General features: G+C 36.3%; 2 protein-coding genes across 7 annotated transcripts in view; one reads left to right on the top strand and one right to left on the bottom strand.

Annotated features, from left to right (window-relative positions):
- The window catches only part of LOC127418253 (protein Spindly-like), a 56,387-nt gene extending 40,312 nt beyond the window's left edge, over positions 1 to 16,075 (top strand). For all 3 annotated transcript variants that reach the window (XM_051658729.1, XM_051658728.1, XM_051658732.1), the window contains 3 exons: positions 13,086 to 13,222; positions 14,248 to 14,337; positions 14,522 to 16,075. In XM_051658729.1, the coding sequence (XP_051514689.1) occupies positions 13,086 to 13,222; positions 14,248 to 14,337; positions 14,522 to 14,748 (454 nt within the window). In that variant the 3' untranslated portion in view covers positions 14,749 to 16,075. The remainder of the gene's footprint in view (positions 1 to 13,085; positions 13,223 to 14,247; positions 14,338 to 14,521) is intronic.
- Positions 1,559 to 19,254, bottom strand: LOC127418258 (serine protease inhibitor Kazal-type 1-like). Of its 4 annotated transcripts, XR_007893396.1 has the most exons (5): positions 19,240 to 19,254; positions 18,463 to 18,747; positions 2,319 to 2,335; positions 2,063 to 2,175; positions 1,559 to 1,791 (listed from the first exon to the last, which is right to left on the bottom strand). XR_007893396.1 is itself a non-coding variant. In XM_051658747.1 (4 exons), exons 1-4 carry the CDS (start codon positions 18,509 to 18,511, stop codon positions 1,737 to 1,739), a joined length of 234 nt encoding a protein of 77 aa, XP_051514707.1. In that variant the 5' UTR covers positions 18,512 to 18,613; the 3' UTR covers positions 1,559 to 1,736. The 4 variants fall into 4 exon arrangements, 3 of the variants coding, with proteins under 3 accessions (XP_051514707.1, XP_051514706.1, XP_051514708.1); XM_051658747.1 differs by lacking the exon at positions 19,240 to 19,254 and having other exon boundaries at positions 18,463 to 18,613; XM_051658746.1 differs by lacking the exons at positions 18,463 to 18,747; positions 19,240 to 19,254 and adding an exon at positions 3,805 to 3,960.
- Positions 19,255 to 19,291: the final 37 nt, after the last annotated feature.

The following is a 19,291-nucleotide window of genomic DNA, read 5'->3' on the forward strand; positions in this document are numbered from 1 at the left end:
AGCATATATAGGGAGAAAAGCAGAGGCTCTAAAACTTATCCCTGTGGCACTCCATACTTAAATTTAATTTGATCTGACAGTGCCTTATTTACACAGACAAAGTGATAGCGGTCAGAGAGATAGGACCTAAACCAAGCCAGTGCCTGTCCACAAATGCCAGCATAATTCTCAAGCGTCTCCAAGAGAATGTCATGGTCTATGGTGTCGAAGACAGCACTAAGATCTAAGAGCACTAGAAGAGAAATGCAGTCGCGATCAGATGATAAGAGCAAGTAATTTGTAACTCTGATAAGTGCAGTCTCTGTACTATGATGGGGCCTAAATCCTGGCTGACTTCTTCATAGATACCATTTCTCTGTAAAAATGAACATAGTTGGGAGGACACTACCTTTTGTAGTATTTTCGGCATAAATGGGAGATTTGAAATCAGCCTATAATTAGCAAATTCTTCTGGATCAAGCTGTGATAAGCAGTTTGATAACTGCCAGTTTCTTGTGACATGCCCTAAGGATAATGAGGAGTTAATAATATTAGGAAGTGGTTCTGATATTACTGGAAACACCTCTTTTAGCAGTTTAGTCGGTATTGGGTCAAACATACGTTGTTGATTTTGATGTTTTGGTTATTTTTGTGTGTTTGTTTTGTTATTTTGAATTAAAAATGACACATTTTTTAATTTTCAATGTAATTCAGCTCATTCTTAAAAGTCACCTGAATCAGACATCTAAAACAAACAATTATTTTGCTGTGTGTTGTAGGAGCTAATATCATGGGCAGGTCTTGACCTTATACCAGATTCCTCTCACCAGGAACGTTTGCGACAATATACTGAAGTGTCCCTCCTGCCCATGTTGGTAGATCAGGGGTGGTGCAGCCTTGTGCCTGAGCTTTTAGCTTCTCCCGAGCATGACTGGAGGGAGAAGGTTTATGCACTCTGCTTGCCATGATGGCTCAATGTCAGACTCAGTATAAACAGAACCCCACCCTGACCACTTCTCCTGATGAATTGCAGAAACAGTATAAAGAACTGGCTCTCACAGAGCAGGATGTAGGGGATGAGGATGGTTACTTTGGGGAGATCCTGGCCCTTGTTGGATCTATGGTAGTTAAAATGCAATAATATGTGTAGAATGGGACTGCTCCTTTTTTGGAATATCAAGAACAAATAAAAAGATTGAAATTTTGAATAATGGATTTGTTTGGTTGCTCCATTTAGGAATGTACAATGTAATTTAATAGCTTTGCCATGCTTTGAAAACTCCAAAGTAGCCTAAAGTTATGTACTGTATGTTCCAAAGGTAAAATGTTCAAAGGAAACCATTCAGAATAATGTTTTATAAGAGAGTGATTAGCTAGTCTTTTTAGCTTTCTGATGGTGCAGTTATTCTTAGCTGGTTTAGAAAAATTGTTCATAAGTTGTACACAATGATTATATTTCTGCTGTTGTCCTTGGGCAGAGTCAAAACTATAAGAAGCAGGATATTAATTCAAAGTATGAAAGTGGTATGTTTGAAAGTATAGTTTTAATCAACACTTTAACAACAAATTAAAGACCTCAAATGCTTGATTGTTTTATTTTATTGCATTACGTTACATGACAAGGCATTGTTTCGTAAAGTTTCAATAGCGTATAAAGTGTTTAACTGGCAAATCTATGACAGAGCATCCTGCTCAGCTGGTTTTTAATATAGTATTCCATCTGGAAACCCATTCTGGATGCTGTAACAGCAGTGAGTTCAGGAGGTGTTACATTCTCCTTTGTACATTACTTTGACATTCTGGTTATTCTGACTAGAAAGAGAAGAAGATGTGTTGTTTAGAAGTGGCACAAATGCTCAGCATTGCTGTCAAGAATGTTTGTAAAAAAAAATACAGACTTTGTGTTTGTCATTGATAATAGTTTGTCCTCTTCAAAATGAAAACTGTTACATGTTTGTTTATCAAAGCTTGGTGGTTTATAAGTGACTGATTCAATGCTGACATTCTCAAATAGTTGAATTGGCATGGTATAAATGTTTATTTTATTCATCATTTACGTAACAGCTACGTTCAGCTAACCTACCTGTTCTCCCAGCATAGCATGCACTCATTTGAGTATGTTTTGCCATCATCTCCACACACTGGATCGTACTCCCGAGAACACATGCCATTATTATCGGACTCTGTACATTTGGCCTGTTAAAGAGATATCAGAGAGATTTCCACATATCTTAACACTTTGCATCCATTGTTCTTTATTATAAGCTCAGCGTTAAAGCAACAGAACTGGTAACTTCAAAATTAGTTTTTTTAAAATATATATATATAATTAAGCTTACCTCTCTGGGCTCTGCCGCTGTGAAATGAAAATGAGAAAAAATAAAGATGTGAAATGAATCGGGAAAGGCATTTACAGACTTGAAATTATATATTTTATAAATTGAAGTTTGTTTTATTTGTTCAAACAAAGTCTTTCTTTTGTTATGATTTTTGTCATTTCAAGAAACAGAAATTAACATTTCAGGAAACATCCTTTAACGTTCCTGGGTGTATTTTTGTTTAATGGAAATACATTCTTACTGTACTTCAGAATAAAGAAATTTTTGACACTGATCAAGTTAGTTTTTGGTGATAAACTTTGGGTGAATGATGGGGATCTAATCTTATCTCAGAAAATTCAACTTTTAGATGTTTTATATCATCTATAATGTTGCTGTTCTATATTTGTTTCTTTATTTCCCCTCCCCCTTTTTCAAAAATATATTGCAAATTGGGCTTAAAAAAAACAAACAAAAAAAAAACATCTACGCTCCACATATCAAAAAATGGGGCAGTCTGGGTTAGTGAATAGTCTGGACAAATGCCTTTTGAGAACAAAGATATAATTTAGTAAGCTGTTGCCTTCTCATGTCCAGATTTTCAGAAGCGCAAATAACAATTTAAAATTCAACATCCATAAGTTAAACAACACATTGTGGGTCACTCTGTAATGCTTAATAAAAGACTTCAATGCCCAAGGATGTATTTTAAAAACAACAGTAGCCTAGCTAAGAAGCAATCTGGATTTGGTTTAATTATTAGTTTATTACATAATAATCATCAATTAAATCTACGTACCTGAAATCATGACAAATTTGTCAAGTCAACCTTTATTTATAGAGCACATTTAAAAACAACAGAAGTTGACCCAAAATGCTTTACAGATGAAACAAACAAAATAACAGAGTGACATAAAAACAGATTGATTTAAAGTTAAATATAAAACATAATAAAATAAATAAAAAACATTTAAAATACAACATCATGTATTTATCCATTTCAAACTATTCAATGATCTTTTCAAAAGCTACAGAATAAAAATATGTTTTTAAAGAAGATTTAAAAATGGCTAATGATGAAGCTGACCTCACATGGAAAGGGAGATTGTTCCAGAGATTAGGACCTATCACAGAAAAGGCACGGTCACCCTTAGATCTATAGCGATATCAAGGAACCCTTAATAAAAGTTGATCAGAAGAACTGAGCACTCTGGTGGAGGAGTAAGGGTGTAGAAGGTCACTGATATATTGGGGCGCGAGACCAGAGAGTGCCTTGTAGACATAAATCTGAATTTTAAAATCGACCCTGAATTTCACTGGAAGCCAGTGTAGAGATGCTAAAACCGGGGAACGTGATCCCTCTTTCTTGACCTTGTTAAAAGCCTATCTGCCGCGTTTTGAACTAGCTGTAGGCGGGATAACGCAGTTTGGGGCAGACCAATGTGCAATGAGTTGCAATAGTCTAACCTTGATGTAATAAGTGAGTGGATCACAATTTGATACTTACCAGAGAGGTAAATGAGAACAGAAACGCAGATCAGGATAGTAAACTTCATGGTCGCTCTGGGTATGTGAATTCAAGTGTGAAACTCCACAGGTGTTGCTCTCTAGCCGGAGCCCTGTAGTCATATAGCTTTTGAAGTCAACCAACACTCCTCCCTTCCTTTCGTGTTTTCTGCCTACCTCGTAAGAACCTGATTGGTGACATTCATGTAGTGGCCCAACAAACAATGACTAAGGACATTTGTTTGTGGTTTTGCAATATTATTATGGAGGCCTTTGTTAAAGTACACTGTGAATGAAACAGTTAAAGAGAAATTATAATGGACAATATGGAAACCTTGAAATCCTTCTGATAGTTATATTTCATGCTGAACTAACACATAATGAATGTAAAACATAAAATGAAACAAAGAGATAATGATCAGAATATAAGGAAGTCCATCCTGGCTTGTTATACACTACAAACATTTTTTTTCTTAATTTGTATTTTTATCTTGTTTTCCAGTAAAATGATTTAAACAATCTTGAAACAAAATATATTTATTTCAAAAACAAAATGACATAAAACATTAAGACTTGGTTCTAGAGAAATCTTACACAATTTTATACACTTTATGCTTAAAACAAGGGGGGGAATCTGTCAGTGGGGTAAGAAAAATAAACATGTTTTCTCTTTAAATAAAGTTTATTTTTCTTACCTCACTGACAGATTGTTTTCCCCTTGTTTTGATTATAAATCTCACTAAATTCAGTTAGATTTCGCTCAAAACAAGACAGAAAATCTTATGCCATTTTGCTTGTAAAGTAAATAAATCATGTTTTAAGAACGTTTATATATTTGAACTGGAAATATTTTTTTATTATTAAGAATATGAATTTTTGAGGTTTTCTGCCTACCTGGTAAGAAGAAGTTGGGACAGTCTGAAAAATGCTAATAAAAACAAAAAAGAGTGATTTGTAAATTATATTCATACTTTGCTATATTGAAAGCACTACAACTGCACATTACCTTGTGAATTTCATTGCTTTTTTTTAAATGTACAGTAATTTCAAATCATATGATTGCAACATGCCCCAAAAAAGATGAGATGGGCAATTTAAGACTAATAACAATTTGACGAGTTGAAATAACAAGGCGATGTGAAACAGGAGATGTTAAACAGGTGAGGCAATCATATCATAGTATATAGGGAGCCTCCAAAAACAGTCTAGTCCTTCAAGAGCAAGGATTATTCGAGATTTGTCAATTTGCCAACAGATGCTTCAGCAAATAATCCAGCACTTTGAGAACAACGTTCCCCAGAGACAGATTAGAAGGATTTTGGGCATTTCACCCTCTACAGTGCACAATATAGTTAAAAAGATTCAAGGAATCTGGTCAAATCTCGGTGCGTAATGGGCAAGAAGAAAACCGCTTCTGAATGTGTGTGATCTCTGATCCCTCAGATGAACATGGGCTTGGGATTACTTTAGTAAACTTTTGTTAGTCAACACCATTCACTGCTGCATCCACAGATGCAAGTTAAGACTTTACTATGCAAAGCAGAAGCCCTACATCAACACTGTCCAGAAGCACTGCCGAATTCTCTGGGCTCGGTCACTTCTTAGATAGAAAGTAGAACGGTGGAACCATGAAACAGAAGTTATGATCGACTTTATAACTGTATTGTGACGTATTTCCGAGTGAACCGGCTTTTCGAACGAGAAAAATTGTAGGGTGGGGACTTGGTTACATTAGGACAAGGCTGGAGCCCTTGTGCAAATACAGATGAATGTGAAACAAGCGAGTAGAAGCTAATTTGTCCACGTTTTGAATCACAATACACTAAGCATAAAGAATAAAGAACACTTACTCAAGAGGCATATCCAAGAAACCTCTGTCTGCAGAAAAATAGAAATAAACTCCAGCAAGATTCCTTTCATTTTCATTTCCATGAGAAAATGAACTATTCCTTTAAGGTAGCTTATTGTCCTGAAAAAAATTGTCTGTCTTGTCTGCTATGCTGATGAAATGCCTTGTTAGGTGGATAAAATGAAGGCAGAATTAGAGAAGCCCAACTGGCTGAGAAGCAGATGAGACATAAGCTGGACCAGCAATCTGAAGCACTGAGCAGCAAAACCGAGGAGCTGCGCGTTCTTACAGAGCGTGCACATGAAACCATGTCCTCCGAGATCATGGAGTTGCAAGTGCAGAAGATGGACATGGAATCAGCTATGGTATGGTCCTTTTTTCAACTTTCCTGGTATGTCTTTTAATGGAAGAATATCAGTGTTTTATAGAAATAAGTAATGTCTGTTGAATAGCATTAAAATGAGAACTTCTTAAGTGAGAATGTGAAATGGGTGGCTGTTATAATACGTGTATTATCCTTTTCCGCATAAAGGTGCAGTCACACTACACTTTGCACTCAATTCATTTTCATTCAAATGAGGCCGGGAAGATAAGTGGTGAATGACTTTCACCTGCGTGCCACACCGGTCTTGCATTCCATCGAAGGAGTACTTAAGGAGAAGAGATGGCGGCAGATGGGAGAGAGAGATACGTGAAGCTGTTTGTGTGTTGTGTGCTGAGCTGAAAAGCCAACAGAGTTTATGTGTAGTGAAGCTGAAAAGCAAACCTTTTGTGTACTGCTGAAAAGCGGCCTTATTGTGTGCGACTGAAAAGCGCTACAATAAATGTCTACGTGTTTTGTCAAGCCGGCCCCAGCATCCTCCATTCCACGAACTGTTACACTGGTGCCGAAACCCAGGAAGGAAGGATGCACCATCAAAGGAGTCTTTGCCGCTGACTGGGGGTCGCGACGCCAAGGGAGTGTTCGATCCGGTGGCGCTGGAGCCCCGCGTCAACCGGCAACCAGAAGGAACGGCTAAGGGGTCCAGTGCCGTCACCCGGCGTCATGGACGGAAGCAGGACAGCAGGCCGAGGACCACTCGACGGCGTATCTGGTGCCGGCGAGCTCCTCTCTCTCTCCTCTCTCTCCCCTCTCTGCTTTCTATATCCCTTTTGTTATTCCCGCCCCCCCCCCCTCTTCCCTTTCTCCTCCTTTTGTCCTGTTCCCCCTCCCAGGCATGCACAGGTCGGATCCGTAGACCGGTGTGACCCGTTGATGCTCCCTCCCTAGAAATGGGGGGGGGAGGAGGAGGGAGTAGGTCACAGGCAGGAGAAATCCCTGACCTGAGTATGGCGATGGGGCTATGTGGTGAGCAGAGCGGTGTCTGGGCAGAGCGAGGCCAGGAAGATAAGTGGCGAATAACTTACACCTGCATGCCACACCGGTCTCACGTTCCAGCGAAGGAGTATTTAAGGAGAAGAGATGACGGCAGACGGGAGAGAGAGATGTGTGAAGCTGTTTGTGTGTAGTGTGTTGAGCTGAAATGCCAACAAAGTTTATGTGTAGTGAAGCTGAAAAGCAAACCTTTTGTGTACTGATGAAAAGCGGCCTTATTGTGTGCGACCAAAAAGTGCAACAATAAATGTATTCGTGTTTTGTCAAGCCAGTCCCAGCATCCTCCTTTCCACGAACTGTTACGGTATGAAAATATGCTTATGAAATATGCATTTATTTATTTATTTATTGGTTGAGTTCCAGTGAATCATGCAGGAAATACTCTAAAAAAAAAGATTTCTGATATTGATAAGTAGGTGCTCCTCACAAAACCACTTTTCATATTTTCTGTGCTGATTGTGGGAAAATTCTACAAAATGGATTTAAAGTGAAATGTGTTTAAAGGGGTTGGAGGTATTACACTTCTTTGTAGCTGAAAGCATTATCAAAGTATTTAATAGATATTAATGTTGTCAGTTGATTGAAATATTTAATTGCAATTAATTGCTTGATTTACATATTTAATCATGATTAATCTGAGATTTTGAAATTGGACATTATATTTTCTTCTTTTCTTGTCAAAATGCATTAGTTCCTTAGAAAGAAAACAAAATAATATGTAATTTTTTATTAATATCTTCCAAACAAAGCATTCCACAGTATAAAGACAGAAATACACTAAAATAGCACTAATTCAAATAACATTAAATGTTTCCCAAAGGGGGTATTTACATTTGGTCACTGCATACGGTTTTGCTGATTGGATTGCTATCCGATCATAAAAAGACCAAGTGTAAATGCCCTCCAAGATGAATTTGAGGTGGATAAATATCCGATCACTCAAACCACCTCCATAATACTTACTCATATCTAAACTTATGCTGCAGCATAAACCCAGACTCTAGTTTCTGTTTGTCTCGTTTATTAGTATACACAACCCTCTACAGACATGTTGGGAAATTAATCGCCATTGGCAAGTAAATGTTTGTTTTTACCCGCCAGATTTTTGACAACATGTAAGTGTAATACAACTGAAAACTAAAAACGATATTAAGAAAACCGAGGAGGGGGCATCACCATATATTATATATATATACTGTATATTAGCTTTCTATATCCCTTTTGTTATTCCCGCCCCCCCTCTTCCCTTTCTCCTCCTTTTGTCCTGTTCCCCCTCCCAGGCATGCACAATGTAAAAAATAGCACTAATTCAAATAACATTAAATGTTTCCCAAAGGGGGTATTTACATTTGGTCACTGCATACGGTTTTGCTGATTGGATTGCTATCCGATCATAAAAAGACCGTTACATGTAAGTGTAATACAACTGAAAACTAAAAACGATATTAAGAAAACCGAGGAGGGGGCATCACCATATATTATATATATATATTGTATATTAGTTTTCATATATATGATTTTATGCAATATAGTATGCAAAATTGTACATTTTATTTTCATATTTCACTTTTGATCCTTACAATCACATTTTAGCTTGTGTACAAATATACAAATTTCACATTCTATCAATTTATATGATGTCATGAATTTGCATTATTAATAATGTTACAAGCTATTAACAAATTGAATCATACAAATTAAAAGATTGGAAAAAAGTTTGGAACCTAATGAAAATATAATTAAATTATTATTTTTATAATATAATTATTAAGTTGTACTATATAAAAACTATATTTTTTTACCAAACCCTTGCATAGATTTGTTAAAGATTTGAATGGCTGCTCCACGAGAAAATGTTTACGGTTGAGTGAGCACAGTGCACATTAACGAGAGAGAAGTTGCACGGTGGTTTTCCCCTCATCTGTGCAATGTATGATTGGAAATAATGTTTCTTTTTATCTTTTTGATCACCAACTGACTGTAAATAATAGAAAGGATAAAAAAACAAAAAAACAAAATGGGGTGCCTGGGTCTTGTCTTTGGATACAAAATACATGGAACGAAGCAAAAGGAAACTTTTACTTTTATAATGCGTATGATTAGCATATACAAATATTTATTGTACATGTTCTCAAATTCAAATCTACAAGTGAGTTTTTCAACACTTTTACCTTCTAACAAGCATCCAACAGGCGGGTTACACTGGCCTTTAGCCATGCTTTAAAATTGAGAATGTTGTGAAAACAGACTTCAGAAGCTTTTATAGATTACATTACGTTATCTCTCCTGATACTTGTTTACTTTATTCTGATTGGATATAAAGTTGGTTAGGATTAGCTAATCATCATGACAAGAGATCATTGTTATGAAATATAGTTAGACAAAGAGAATATGATGTAAATTTCAGTTAGACAAAGAGAATATGATGTAAATTTCAGTTAGACAAAGAGAGCATGATGTAAATTTCAGTTAGACAAAGAGTATGATGAAAATTTCAGTCATTGTTAGTTGCATGTTCACTACATAGGGTTCAACAATGTCAGGTTCCCATTTTTACTTCCCCTCAAATAATTCCACTTGCACTGACCACTCTATGCTTCCCTTCTCAGCTATCTCTCATACTTAACCCTAAAATTTCTATCACACCCCAAAATCTAAGTAGGAGGTTGACTAATTGAAAGAACTATTCCCCGTAGTTTGCATATTCATTGCAATGCACATTAAATCTGTTAAACCCTCATCTTCTACAAAATTAATCGTGGTTATCCACTTTGCCACAGCAATTGTGAAGCTGCATTTACATGATTTACGTCACTTTGAATTTTACTCCACGTGTAAAGTGCTTACAGAGAGCTCTCATAAATATATAACAAATAAACATGCAATATTTTGACTGACGAACATTCAAATTCTTCCGAAATATGTGCCGCTTTCTGTGGAATTCTGAATGCACAGATTCTGATAAATCCTCCAACTGCAGTACTTCCTGCATTTCCGTGTTAACTCTTAAGCGACCTTTTCACTGTCTCCGACATTCACATACGACTGTCGTATTTCTCCCCCTATTGGCAGTCGTGATGAACTGTCATTTTGCACGCAATTGTTTTTATTCATTAAGGGAGAAGCTACCAAAAGTTTACCTCAGAATGACATTCCTCTGTGATTTTGTTGAGCAGGTGGATGAATTCAGTTAAATTCATGTTAAATATACACTTGGTATTTATTATTAATAGTATTATTTATTTGTAATATTGTTTTTATAATTATTAGTAAGACATAACAGCAACAACCACCATAATTAAGCAAATGGGAAGCAGAAATTCACAGATGTGATTTTAAATATGTAGGTTTTGTATGTTTTGAAATAAGTGACACATGTACACATTTAATTTCATATTTACTGCTATAAAATATCTTTTTGTGATATAACTGCAACATAAACAGTCATTTCTGACTTCTATGTTCATAACTGTCCATAATTCAGAAGTAGCTGGCGTTAAGTATAATGTTTAGGTCAATATTCATTGATATTTCTCACTTCGTGCTAATAGTTTTGCATGAATACATCACATCCGGTCGGGCAGTCACATACATTCTAGTCACATAAGTTGAAATATTTCAGTGCAGCTAAAGCTCAAATCGGATACGAAAACGTTGCATCCAGAAACGGTTGGAACCCCACGCAGCCCCTGTGCGATTCTCCACTGGAAATGATTGACTTTCGGTCTATTGTTTGTCGGACACAGTGAAAAGGCAGCTTTAAGTAAAAGCTTCTTTTATTGTGTGTTGTATTATTGTAACTGCTTGTACAAAAATGCATAAAGTTGAATCTGATTCTGAGAATGTAACTGGAATTGAAGACAGACACTTTTGTTCTTCCCAAAGTAGAAAGCTCGTGAAGCAAACCAAGACCTTCAAATCCAACTGGAACAGGTGTTGCAACAGGCACAAGATCCCAACAGCAAAGGCAATTCCTTGTTTTCTGAGGTATAGCATTGAGCATTTAGCTTTTTCAACATCAGACTTTATCATTTTTATGCCATATGTGTTTGTGGGCACACAGATTGATGTACATTGCACTTATTCCCCAAATGCTCTGAAATCATCTCGTGAAGGTCTTAAAGGAGATCAGAGAGTGAAGGTCCCTGCTGTTATAGGAAGGATTGCATGACTGGCTTTATGATAAAATGCGATTTCTGCCCCAAACTTTTTATTATTCTTCCTGTCCTTAATACTCCTGTTTCAAAAAAGGCTTGCGTAATTGAAGAAACTGTACCTTATTTTTATAACTTAACAATATCATTTTACAAAAGAATATTCACCTATAATAAACAGGATAGTTAAAAAGCATTGTAAAGTATTTTAAGGCATGGGTTGGTGTGCCATGACACAAAATATTTGGAATTGCACAGGTAGAGGACAAAAGAGCAGAGATGGAGAGGCAACTGAACAGCATGAAAAGACAGCACGAGTCTTTACAAAAGCAGCATACTCTCACCAAACAGCACATGCACCGTATGAAGGTAAAACGGATTGAGGCTGTTTGTAAAGGTTGATGATGTTGACATTTCATTTTAATATTTCCACATTAGTTAGGTGAATCACATCTGTTTTCCTTCTGTCTGTTGTTTTAGATGCAGATAGCCACCCTCATGCAGCTCCAGGGCAACAGAGCCGACCCAGCCCAGCTTGAACGATTGCAGTTTATGTTATCTGAAAAGAACAATGAGATAGAAACCCTGATGATGAAAGTAAGAGAGCTGGAGAAAGTGAAGGTGAGTCTATGATGTTACATATTAAGTCTCACATTTAAATGAAACATATTTATTACATTTTGGAAAATATTGCTACTAACTTCTTCACCAACAGGTGACTGTAACAGACCAGCATCCACCTGTTCAGTCTCAAGAAACTGAGCTTGTGGATGAGACTTACTACACAGACTTATTAAAAATGCAACTTTCAAATTCCAAGTGAGTGTTCTTTCCTAACTTATTTGCACTGGTGGCAGACAGCACTTCAGGACTGTTTACAGTTGTGAAATGTATTTATATAGAAAGGATTCAGAGAAACTGAAAGATGAGTTATCCATGGCAAGAATGAAGGCACTTTCTGAAAGTCAGAGAGTGTTGGAGTTGGAGAGGAAACGTTTCATCTTTATTCACTTACAAATCAAATAATTAATGCATGCAAATTAATTATACACTTCCTTTTTGGAGCTTGATAGATGTGGTCACTGAGGTCATGAAGATTCTTAAATCCTCTTTTGTGCTGCACAGAAAAAAATAACAGCAAAATGGGTTTGGAACAACAAGAGAGTAAGTAACTAATGTCAAAAGAAAAGGAAAAGTCAGCACCGAGCAATGAGGAAACTGTGATGATGGACACAGAGCCAGCCAAGACCTTGAGTAGAAACACTGAGGATAAAGCTCTCAGTCATCCGGTTAAGAAGCCGACTGTGGTCCCATTACAGCCAGCACAAACCACAGAGCCCAACCCTGTCTTGCCACGTGAGAGCAAGTCTGTCCGAATCTGTGAGGATCCCCCAGTCTGCATTCCTGATGTACCCAGGTCAGTGCCAACATCTTCATGCCAACCCTTCTCCCTTCTGCTGTGCTGTGTGAACGTTACGGTCTTTGTCATCTTCCTCTTCCTGGGTTTCATGAGGATGCTCACTCTTCGACAATCTTTTCCTGCTCTACCACTGCCTCTCAGGAGTCCTGTAGCTCGGCAGAACTTTTTTGACATTTAATATTATGTGATCTAGGTTTAATAGTACACCTATAAGAACTTTCAAGATGAAGAGTATACTAGTTATCTTTAATTACTGATAAATCGATGTGAAATTTAGCTTTTCTTTTTTAAGAGATGAAGTGAAGTTTATGTCTGCACTTCAACTGTTCAGTATCAATTTAACAGTGACATTAAAAGTCTAACTCTTTATAATGTTAATTACATTAATTTATTGTTCTTATGTGACATCTTTTACGATGTTTTTAGCACTTTCAGCACAAGATCTGTATATTGAACCACCACAAACTGAATGATTTGCCTGTAGGTCTCCTTTTAATAACTGCAATACCAAGACTGGCGATCAAACACATAGCAGTGATGAGGAGGAGAACTGGAGAGCTGAGAAAAAGAGGAAAAAGTACCAACAACCCACCCACGTTAACTCAGAAAAAAACATGGCAGGCGAGTGTGCTCAACAGTTGTGCTGCTAGAGAAATGCACTTGTTTGATAGTTTGTTAAAGAATGTTTTGTAATGTTTTGTCAAGTTTGTTCGGTGTGGAATTATACGTCATAAGGTAATGTTGAATAATAATTTGTAACAAAATATGTCCTCTTTCTGCACATGTTTTACAGCACAATTAACACGTTTATCAGTACTTCTGTAATGAACTATTTGAGCCAGTTGAACACTGAATAAAAAAATCTGAATTAGTACAGTCTGGTGATAAATGCATTGATATTAACTTGCTCACCATACAAATTTACTGAACTTGCGATATACTTCTACTTATGCTGAATAACTGTAACTGTTGACTAACATTTGGGAAATAAGAGAGAGAGCCATGGTCATCAGTTTTTGGGTTTTACTTTGAGACACCTTAAATTATTGATATACATTATACAAACCATTTATCTGGATTACAAGGACAGTATCTGCCAGGATAGACCTAGCCTCTGCTTAAGCAGTAGTTTGCAAAGCACTTATGATGTATTTCTGCAGGACTATTTATCGATATTATTTTTCAGGTCAATTTATTACATACATTTATTAATTTAAATTTTTGCACTTACTACAGAAAAACAAACTTGTCAAGTCAAACTTGGATGTTGGCTTGACAAAGCCTTGTATGAAAGTAGATAGATAGATAGATAGATAGATAGATAGAAAATCTTCTCTATGAAACCATAATTCCGATCGGTAAGAAAAGATATAGCAACACAAGTCAGAACAGTCTGAATGTCTGTGCCAAGTTAGGTGGATGTAGTTTGAAAGCTCTAGGTCTAGGAGTTACAATTGATAATTTTTGTCTTGGTTTAGGGATTTTGAAAAACTAAAGCAGCATAACTATGAATTGATGGATAAATTAGGTGTATGCCTGGGTGAATAGATAAGTCTTTATTCAAGACTTAAACTGAGAGAGTGTGTCTGAGTTCTGAACACTACTAATCCTTTTGTGTATTTTGATGTTCTCTGTATTGTTAACAGGCCGGAGTTTTGCAATCATAATGAGCACAATGGATTATAGGGTGACTGAAGGTCACTTAAGTACTTTGAAGCTAGACCATTCAATCCTTTGTAAGTAATTAACAGAATTTTAAAATTAATAAGAAACTTAACAGGTAGCCAGTGTAACGCCGCTAAAATGGGCTGATAAGATCGTATTTCTTGGTTCTAGTTAGCATTCTCGCTGCTGCATTTTGAACCAACTAAATTTTTTTTTCTCCCCAATTTGGCATGCCCAATTCCCTCTACTTACTAGGTCCTCGTGGTGGCGCGGGTACTCACCTCAGTCCGGGTGGCGAAGGACAAGTCTCAGTTGCCTCCACTTCTGAGACACTCAATCCACGCATCTTATCCTGTGGCTCACTGTGCATGACACCATGGAGACTCACAGCATGTGGAGGCTCATGCTATTCCCCGCAATCCACACACAACTTACCAAGTAGACGTTACAGTACATCCATCAAGAGTCAGATCATATTTTAGCATCTTATTTTTTTTAGGTTTTTGTCCAATAATTAATACTTCTGATTTATCAGAATTGAGTAGAAGGAAATTTTTAGCCATCCACTGTTGATATCATTTATACACTCTGTTAACTTGGAAAATTGTGAAATTTCATCAGGTTTCTAAGAAATATAAAGTTGGGTATCGTCAGCATAACAGTGAAAACTAATTCCATGGTTCCTGATAATGTCTCCCAGGGGGAGCATATATAGGGAGAAAAGCAGAGGCCCTAAAACTGATCCCTGTGGCACTCCATACTTAACTTTAATTTGATCTGACAGTTCCTCATTTACACAGACAAAGTAGTAGCAGTCAGAGAGATAGGACCTAAACCAAGCTAATGCCTGTCCACAAATGCCAACATAATTCTCAAGCCTATCCAAGAGAATGTCATGATCTATGGTGCCGAAGACAGCACTGAGATCTAAGAGAATTAGAAGAGAAATGCAGTCACGATCAGACGATAAGCCATTTGTAACTCTGAAAAGTGCAGTCTCTGTACTGTGATGGGGCCTAAATCCTGAATGAATTTTTCATATTCTTCACCATTTCTCTGTAAAAATGAACATAGTTGGGAGGACACTACCTTTTCTAATATTTTTGACATAAATGGGAGATTTGAAATCAGTCTATAATGAACCAATTCTTCTGGATCAAGCTGTGGTTTCTTGATAAGTGGTTTAATAACTGCCAGTTCAAAGTTTCTTGGGCATGACCAAAGGATAAATAGGAGATTACAGGAAACACCTCTTTTAGCAGTTTAGTCGGTATTGAGTCTAACATTCATGTTGTTGATTTTGATGTTTTGATCATTTTTGTGTGTTACTTTGTTATTTTGAATTAAAAATGACACATTTTTTAATTTTCAATGTAATTCAGCTCATTCTTAAAAGTCACCTGAATCAGACATCTAAAACAAACAATTATTTTGCTGTGTGTTGTAGGAGCTAATATCACAGGCAGGTCTTGACCTTATACCAGATTCCTCTCATCAGGAACGTTTGCGACAATATGCTGAAGTGTCCCTCCTGCCCGTGTTGGTAGAGCAGGGGTGGTGCAGCCTTGTGCCTGAGCTTTTAGCTTATCTCGAGCATGATTGGAGGGAGAAGGCTTTACAAACTCTGCTTGCCATGATGCAAAAGTAGCTTAAAGTTATGTACTGTATGTTCCAAAGGTAAAATGTTCAAAGGAAACCATTCAGAATAATGTTTTATAAGAGAGTGATTAGCTAGTCTTTTTAGCTTTCTGATGGTGCAGTTATTCTTAGCTGGTTTAGAAAAATTGTTCATAAGTTGTACACAATGATTATATTTCTGCTGTCGTCCTTGGGCAGAGTCAAAACTATAAGAAGCAGGATATTAATTCAAAGTATGAAAGTGGTATGTTTGAAAGTATAGTTTTAATCAACACTTTAACAACAAATTAAAGATCTCAAATGCTTGATTGTTTTATTTTATTGCATTAAATTACATGACAAGGCATTGTTTTGTAAAGTTTCAATAGCATATAAAGTGTTTAACTGGCAAATCTATGACAGAGCATCCTGCTCAGCTGGTTTTTAATATAGTATTCCATCTGGAAACCCATTCTGGATGCTGTAACAGCAGTGAGTTCAGGAGGTCTTACATTCTCCTTTGTGCATTACTTTGACATTTTGGTTACGCTCACTAGAAAGAGAAGAAGATGTGTTGTTTAGAAGTGGCACAAATGCTCAGCATTGCTGTCAAGAATGTTTGTAAAAAAAAATACAGACTTTGTGTTTGTCATTGATAATAGTTTGTCCTCTTCAAAATGAAAACTGTTACATGTTTGTTTATCAAAGCTTGGTGGTTTATAAGTGACTGATTCAACGCTGACATCTGGGCATACCCTGAGTTTTCACATCTCCTTCCTCTGCCTTCTCAAATAGTTAAATTGGCATGGTATAAATGTTTATTTTATTCATCATTTACGTAACAGCTATGTTCAGCTGACCTACCTGTTCTCCCAGCATAGCATGCACTCATTTGAGTATGTTTTGCCATCATCTCCACACACTGGATCGAACTCCCGAGAACACATGCCATTATTATCGGACTCTGTACATTTGGCCTGTTAAAGAGATATCAGAGAGATTTCCACATATCTTAACACTTTGCATCCATTGTTCTTTATTATAAGCTCAGCGTTAAAGCAACAGAACTGGTAACTTCAAAATTAGTTTATTTATTTTTTTATAATTAAGCTTACCTCTCTGGGCTCTGCCGCTGTGAAATGAAAATGGGAAAATATAAAGATGAGAAATGAACCAGGAAAGGCACTTACATTTTACAGAAAAGGGTTTGACAAAAAAAAAAAAAAAAAAAAAAAAAATGTTGCTAAGCAAGTTTTATTTTCTTTTGAACTTATGTGTTTAGCTTGAATAGACATCAAATTCTTATTTTACTTACTTGATGTATGTTGTCATCTCACACACTTGAAATTATATATTTTATAAACTTGAAGTTTGTTATAATTGTTCAAACAAAGTCTTTCTTTCATTATGATCTTTGTCATTTCAAGAAACAGAAATTAACATTTCAGGAAACATCCTTTAACGTTCCTGGGTGTATTTTTGTTTAATGGAAATACATTCTTACTGTACTTCAGAATAAAGAAATTTTTGACACTGATCAAGTTAGTTTTTGGTGATAAACTTTGGGTGAATGATGGGGATCTAATCTTATCTCAGAAAATTCAACTTTTAGATGTTTTATATCATCTATAATGTTGCTGTTCTATATTTGTTTCTTTATTTCCCCTCCCCCTTTTTCAAAAATATATTGCAAATTGGGCTTAAAAAAAAACAAACAAAAAAAAACATCTACGCTCCACATATCAAAAAATGGGGCAGTCTGGGTTAGTGAATAGTCTGGACAAATGCCTTTTGAGAACAAAGATATAATTTAGTAAGCTGTTGCCTTCTCATGTCCAGATTTTCAGAAGCGCAAATAACAATTTAAAATTCAACAACCATAAGTTAAACAACACATTGTGGGTCACTCTGTAATGCTTAATAAAAGACTTCAATGCCCAAGGATGTATTTTAAAAACAACAGTAGCCTAGCTAAGAAGCAATCTGGTGTCAGAGTTGTTTTGCTTTAATGTTATATTTTGGCCACTAGAGGCCCTCGTTGTGTTTCATTTCAGTTTCCCGCCATTTTATCATGTGTTATTGTTTTCACATGTGCCTCGTTCTGGGCTATGTATTTAAGTTGATCACTTCCTTTTGTTTCTTTGCTTGGTTATTGATGTTCCGAGCCAGTTGCTGCTGTAAGTCTGCTCTAGTTCTAAGTACTAAACCTTGAAAGCCTTTTGGATTGTTTTTTTCCCCCCTGTGTTTATTTTGAGTTCTTTGGAGATTATTTTTTTCCCTCCTTTTTGGACTAAAGATTTTTCTGTTTTGTAGTTGTCAGTAAGAAGTTGCTTTTGTTTTTTTTTTTTTTTTTTTTTTTTTCCCCTTATTTTTAATAGACTCTGAGTTCATTTAATATCGCGTCAGACTGTTGGGTTCTGCTCCCTTCTGTGGCGCAGTGGTTGAAATTAAGACTCTTGTACCAGAGATTCAAGTTCGAATCCTGGCTCTGACATCTGGACTTGGTTTAATTATTGGTTTATTACATAATCCTCTTTCCAATCTATGTACCTTTTAATCATGATAAATTTGATACTTACCAGAGAGGTAAATGAGAACAGAAACGCAGATCAGGATAGTAAACTTCATGGTCGCTCTGGGTATGTGAATTCAAGTGTGAAACTCCACAGGTGTTGCTCTCTAGCCGGAGCCCTGTAGTCATATAGCTTTTGAAATCAACCAACACTCCTCCCTTCCTTTCGTGTTTTCTGCCTACCTCGTAAGAACCTGATTGGTGACATTCATGTAGTGGCCCAACAAACAATGACTAAGGACATTTGTTTGTGGTTTTGCAATATTATTATGGAGGCCTTTGTTAAAGTACACTGTGAATGAAACAGTTAAAGAGAAATTATAATGGACAATATGGAAACCTTGAAATCCTTCTGATAGTTCAACATGAAATATAACTAACACATAATGAATATAAAACATAAAATGAAACAAACAGATAATGATCAGAATATAAGGAAGTCCATCCTGGCTTGTTATACTACACTTTTTGTGTGTAAAATGATACCTTTTATACAAACGTCTGATTTAGGTTTATAAATGTCACTAAATTCAGTTACTCAAATCAAGTTGGGGGGGGGGGAGGAATCTGTCAGTGGGGTAAGAAAAATAAACATGTTTTCCCTAATATCACAGGCAGGTCTTTCCTTTTCTTACCTCACTGACAGTATTGAGTATAAATGTCACTAAATTCAATTAAACCTAAATCAGAGGTTTATATAAAGGTATCATTTTACAAACATGATTTCAAACTGCATGATGTAAAAGTCACTAAATGGTTGTTGTAAACAATTATGCATCATTACCTACAATTGTTTTCTTAATTAGTAAATGTTCTTGTTTTGAAAAGCCGCGTGG

This window comes from Myxocyprinus asiaticus, chromosome 27 (genome assembly GCF_019703515.2).
Source record: "Myxocyprinus asiaticus isolate MX2 ecotype Aquarium Trade chromosome 27, UBuf_Myxa_2, whole genome shotgun sequence".
NCBI lineage: Eukaryota > Metazoa > Chordata > Actinopteri > Cypriniformes > Catostomidae > Myxocyprinus > Myxocyprinus asiaticus.

Bases quoted from the DNA above. Each gene is read 5' to 3' on its own strand.
- LOC127418258 (XM_051658747.1), bottom strand. From the start codon at position 18,511: ATGAAGTTTACTATCCTGATCTGCGTTTCTGTTCTCATTTACCTCTCT. The intron at 1,792-2,062 runs GTAGGTTAGCTG...TTCTCTTTCTAG, and splicing joins ATGCTATGCTGGGAGAACAG to TCAGAATAACCAGAATGTCA.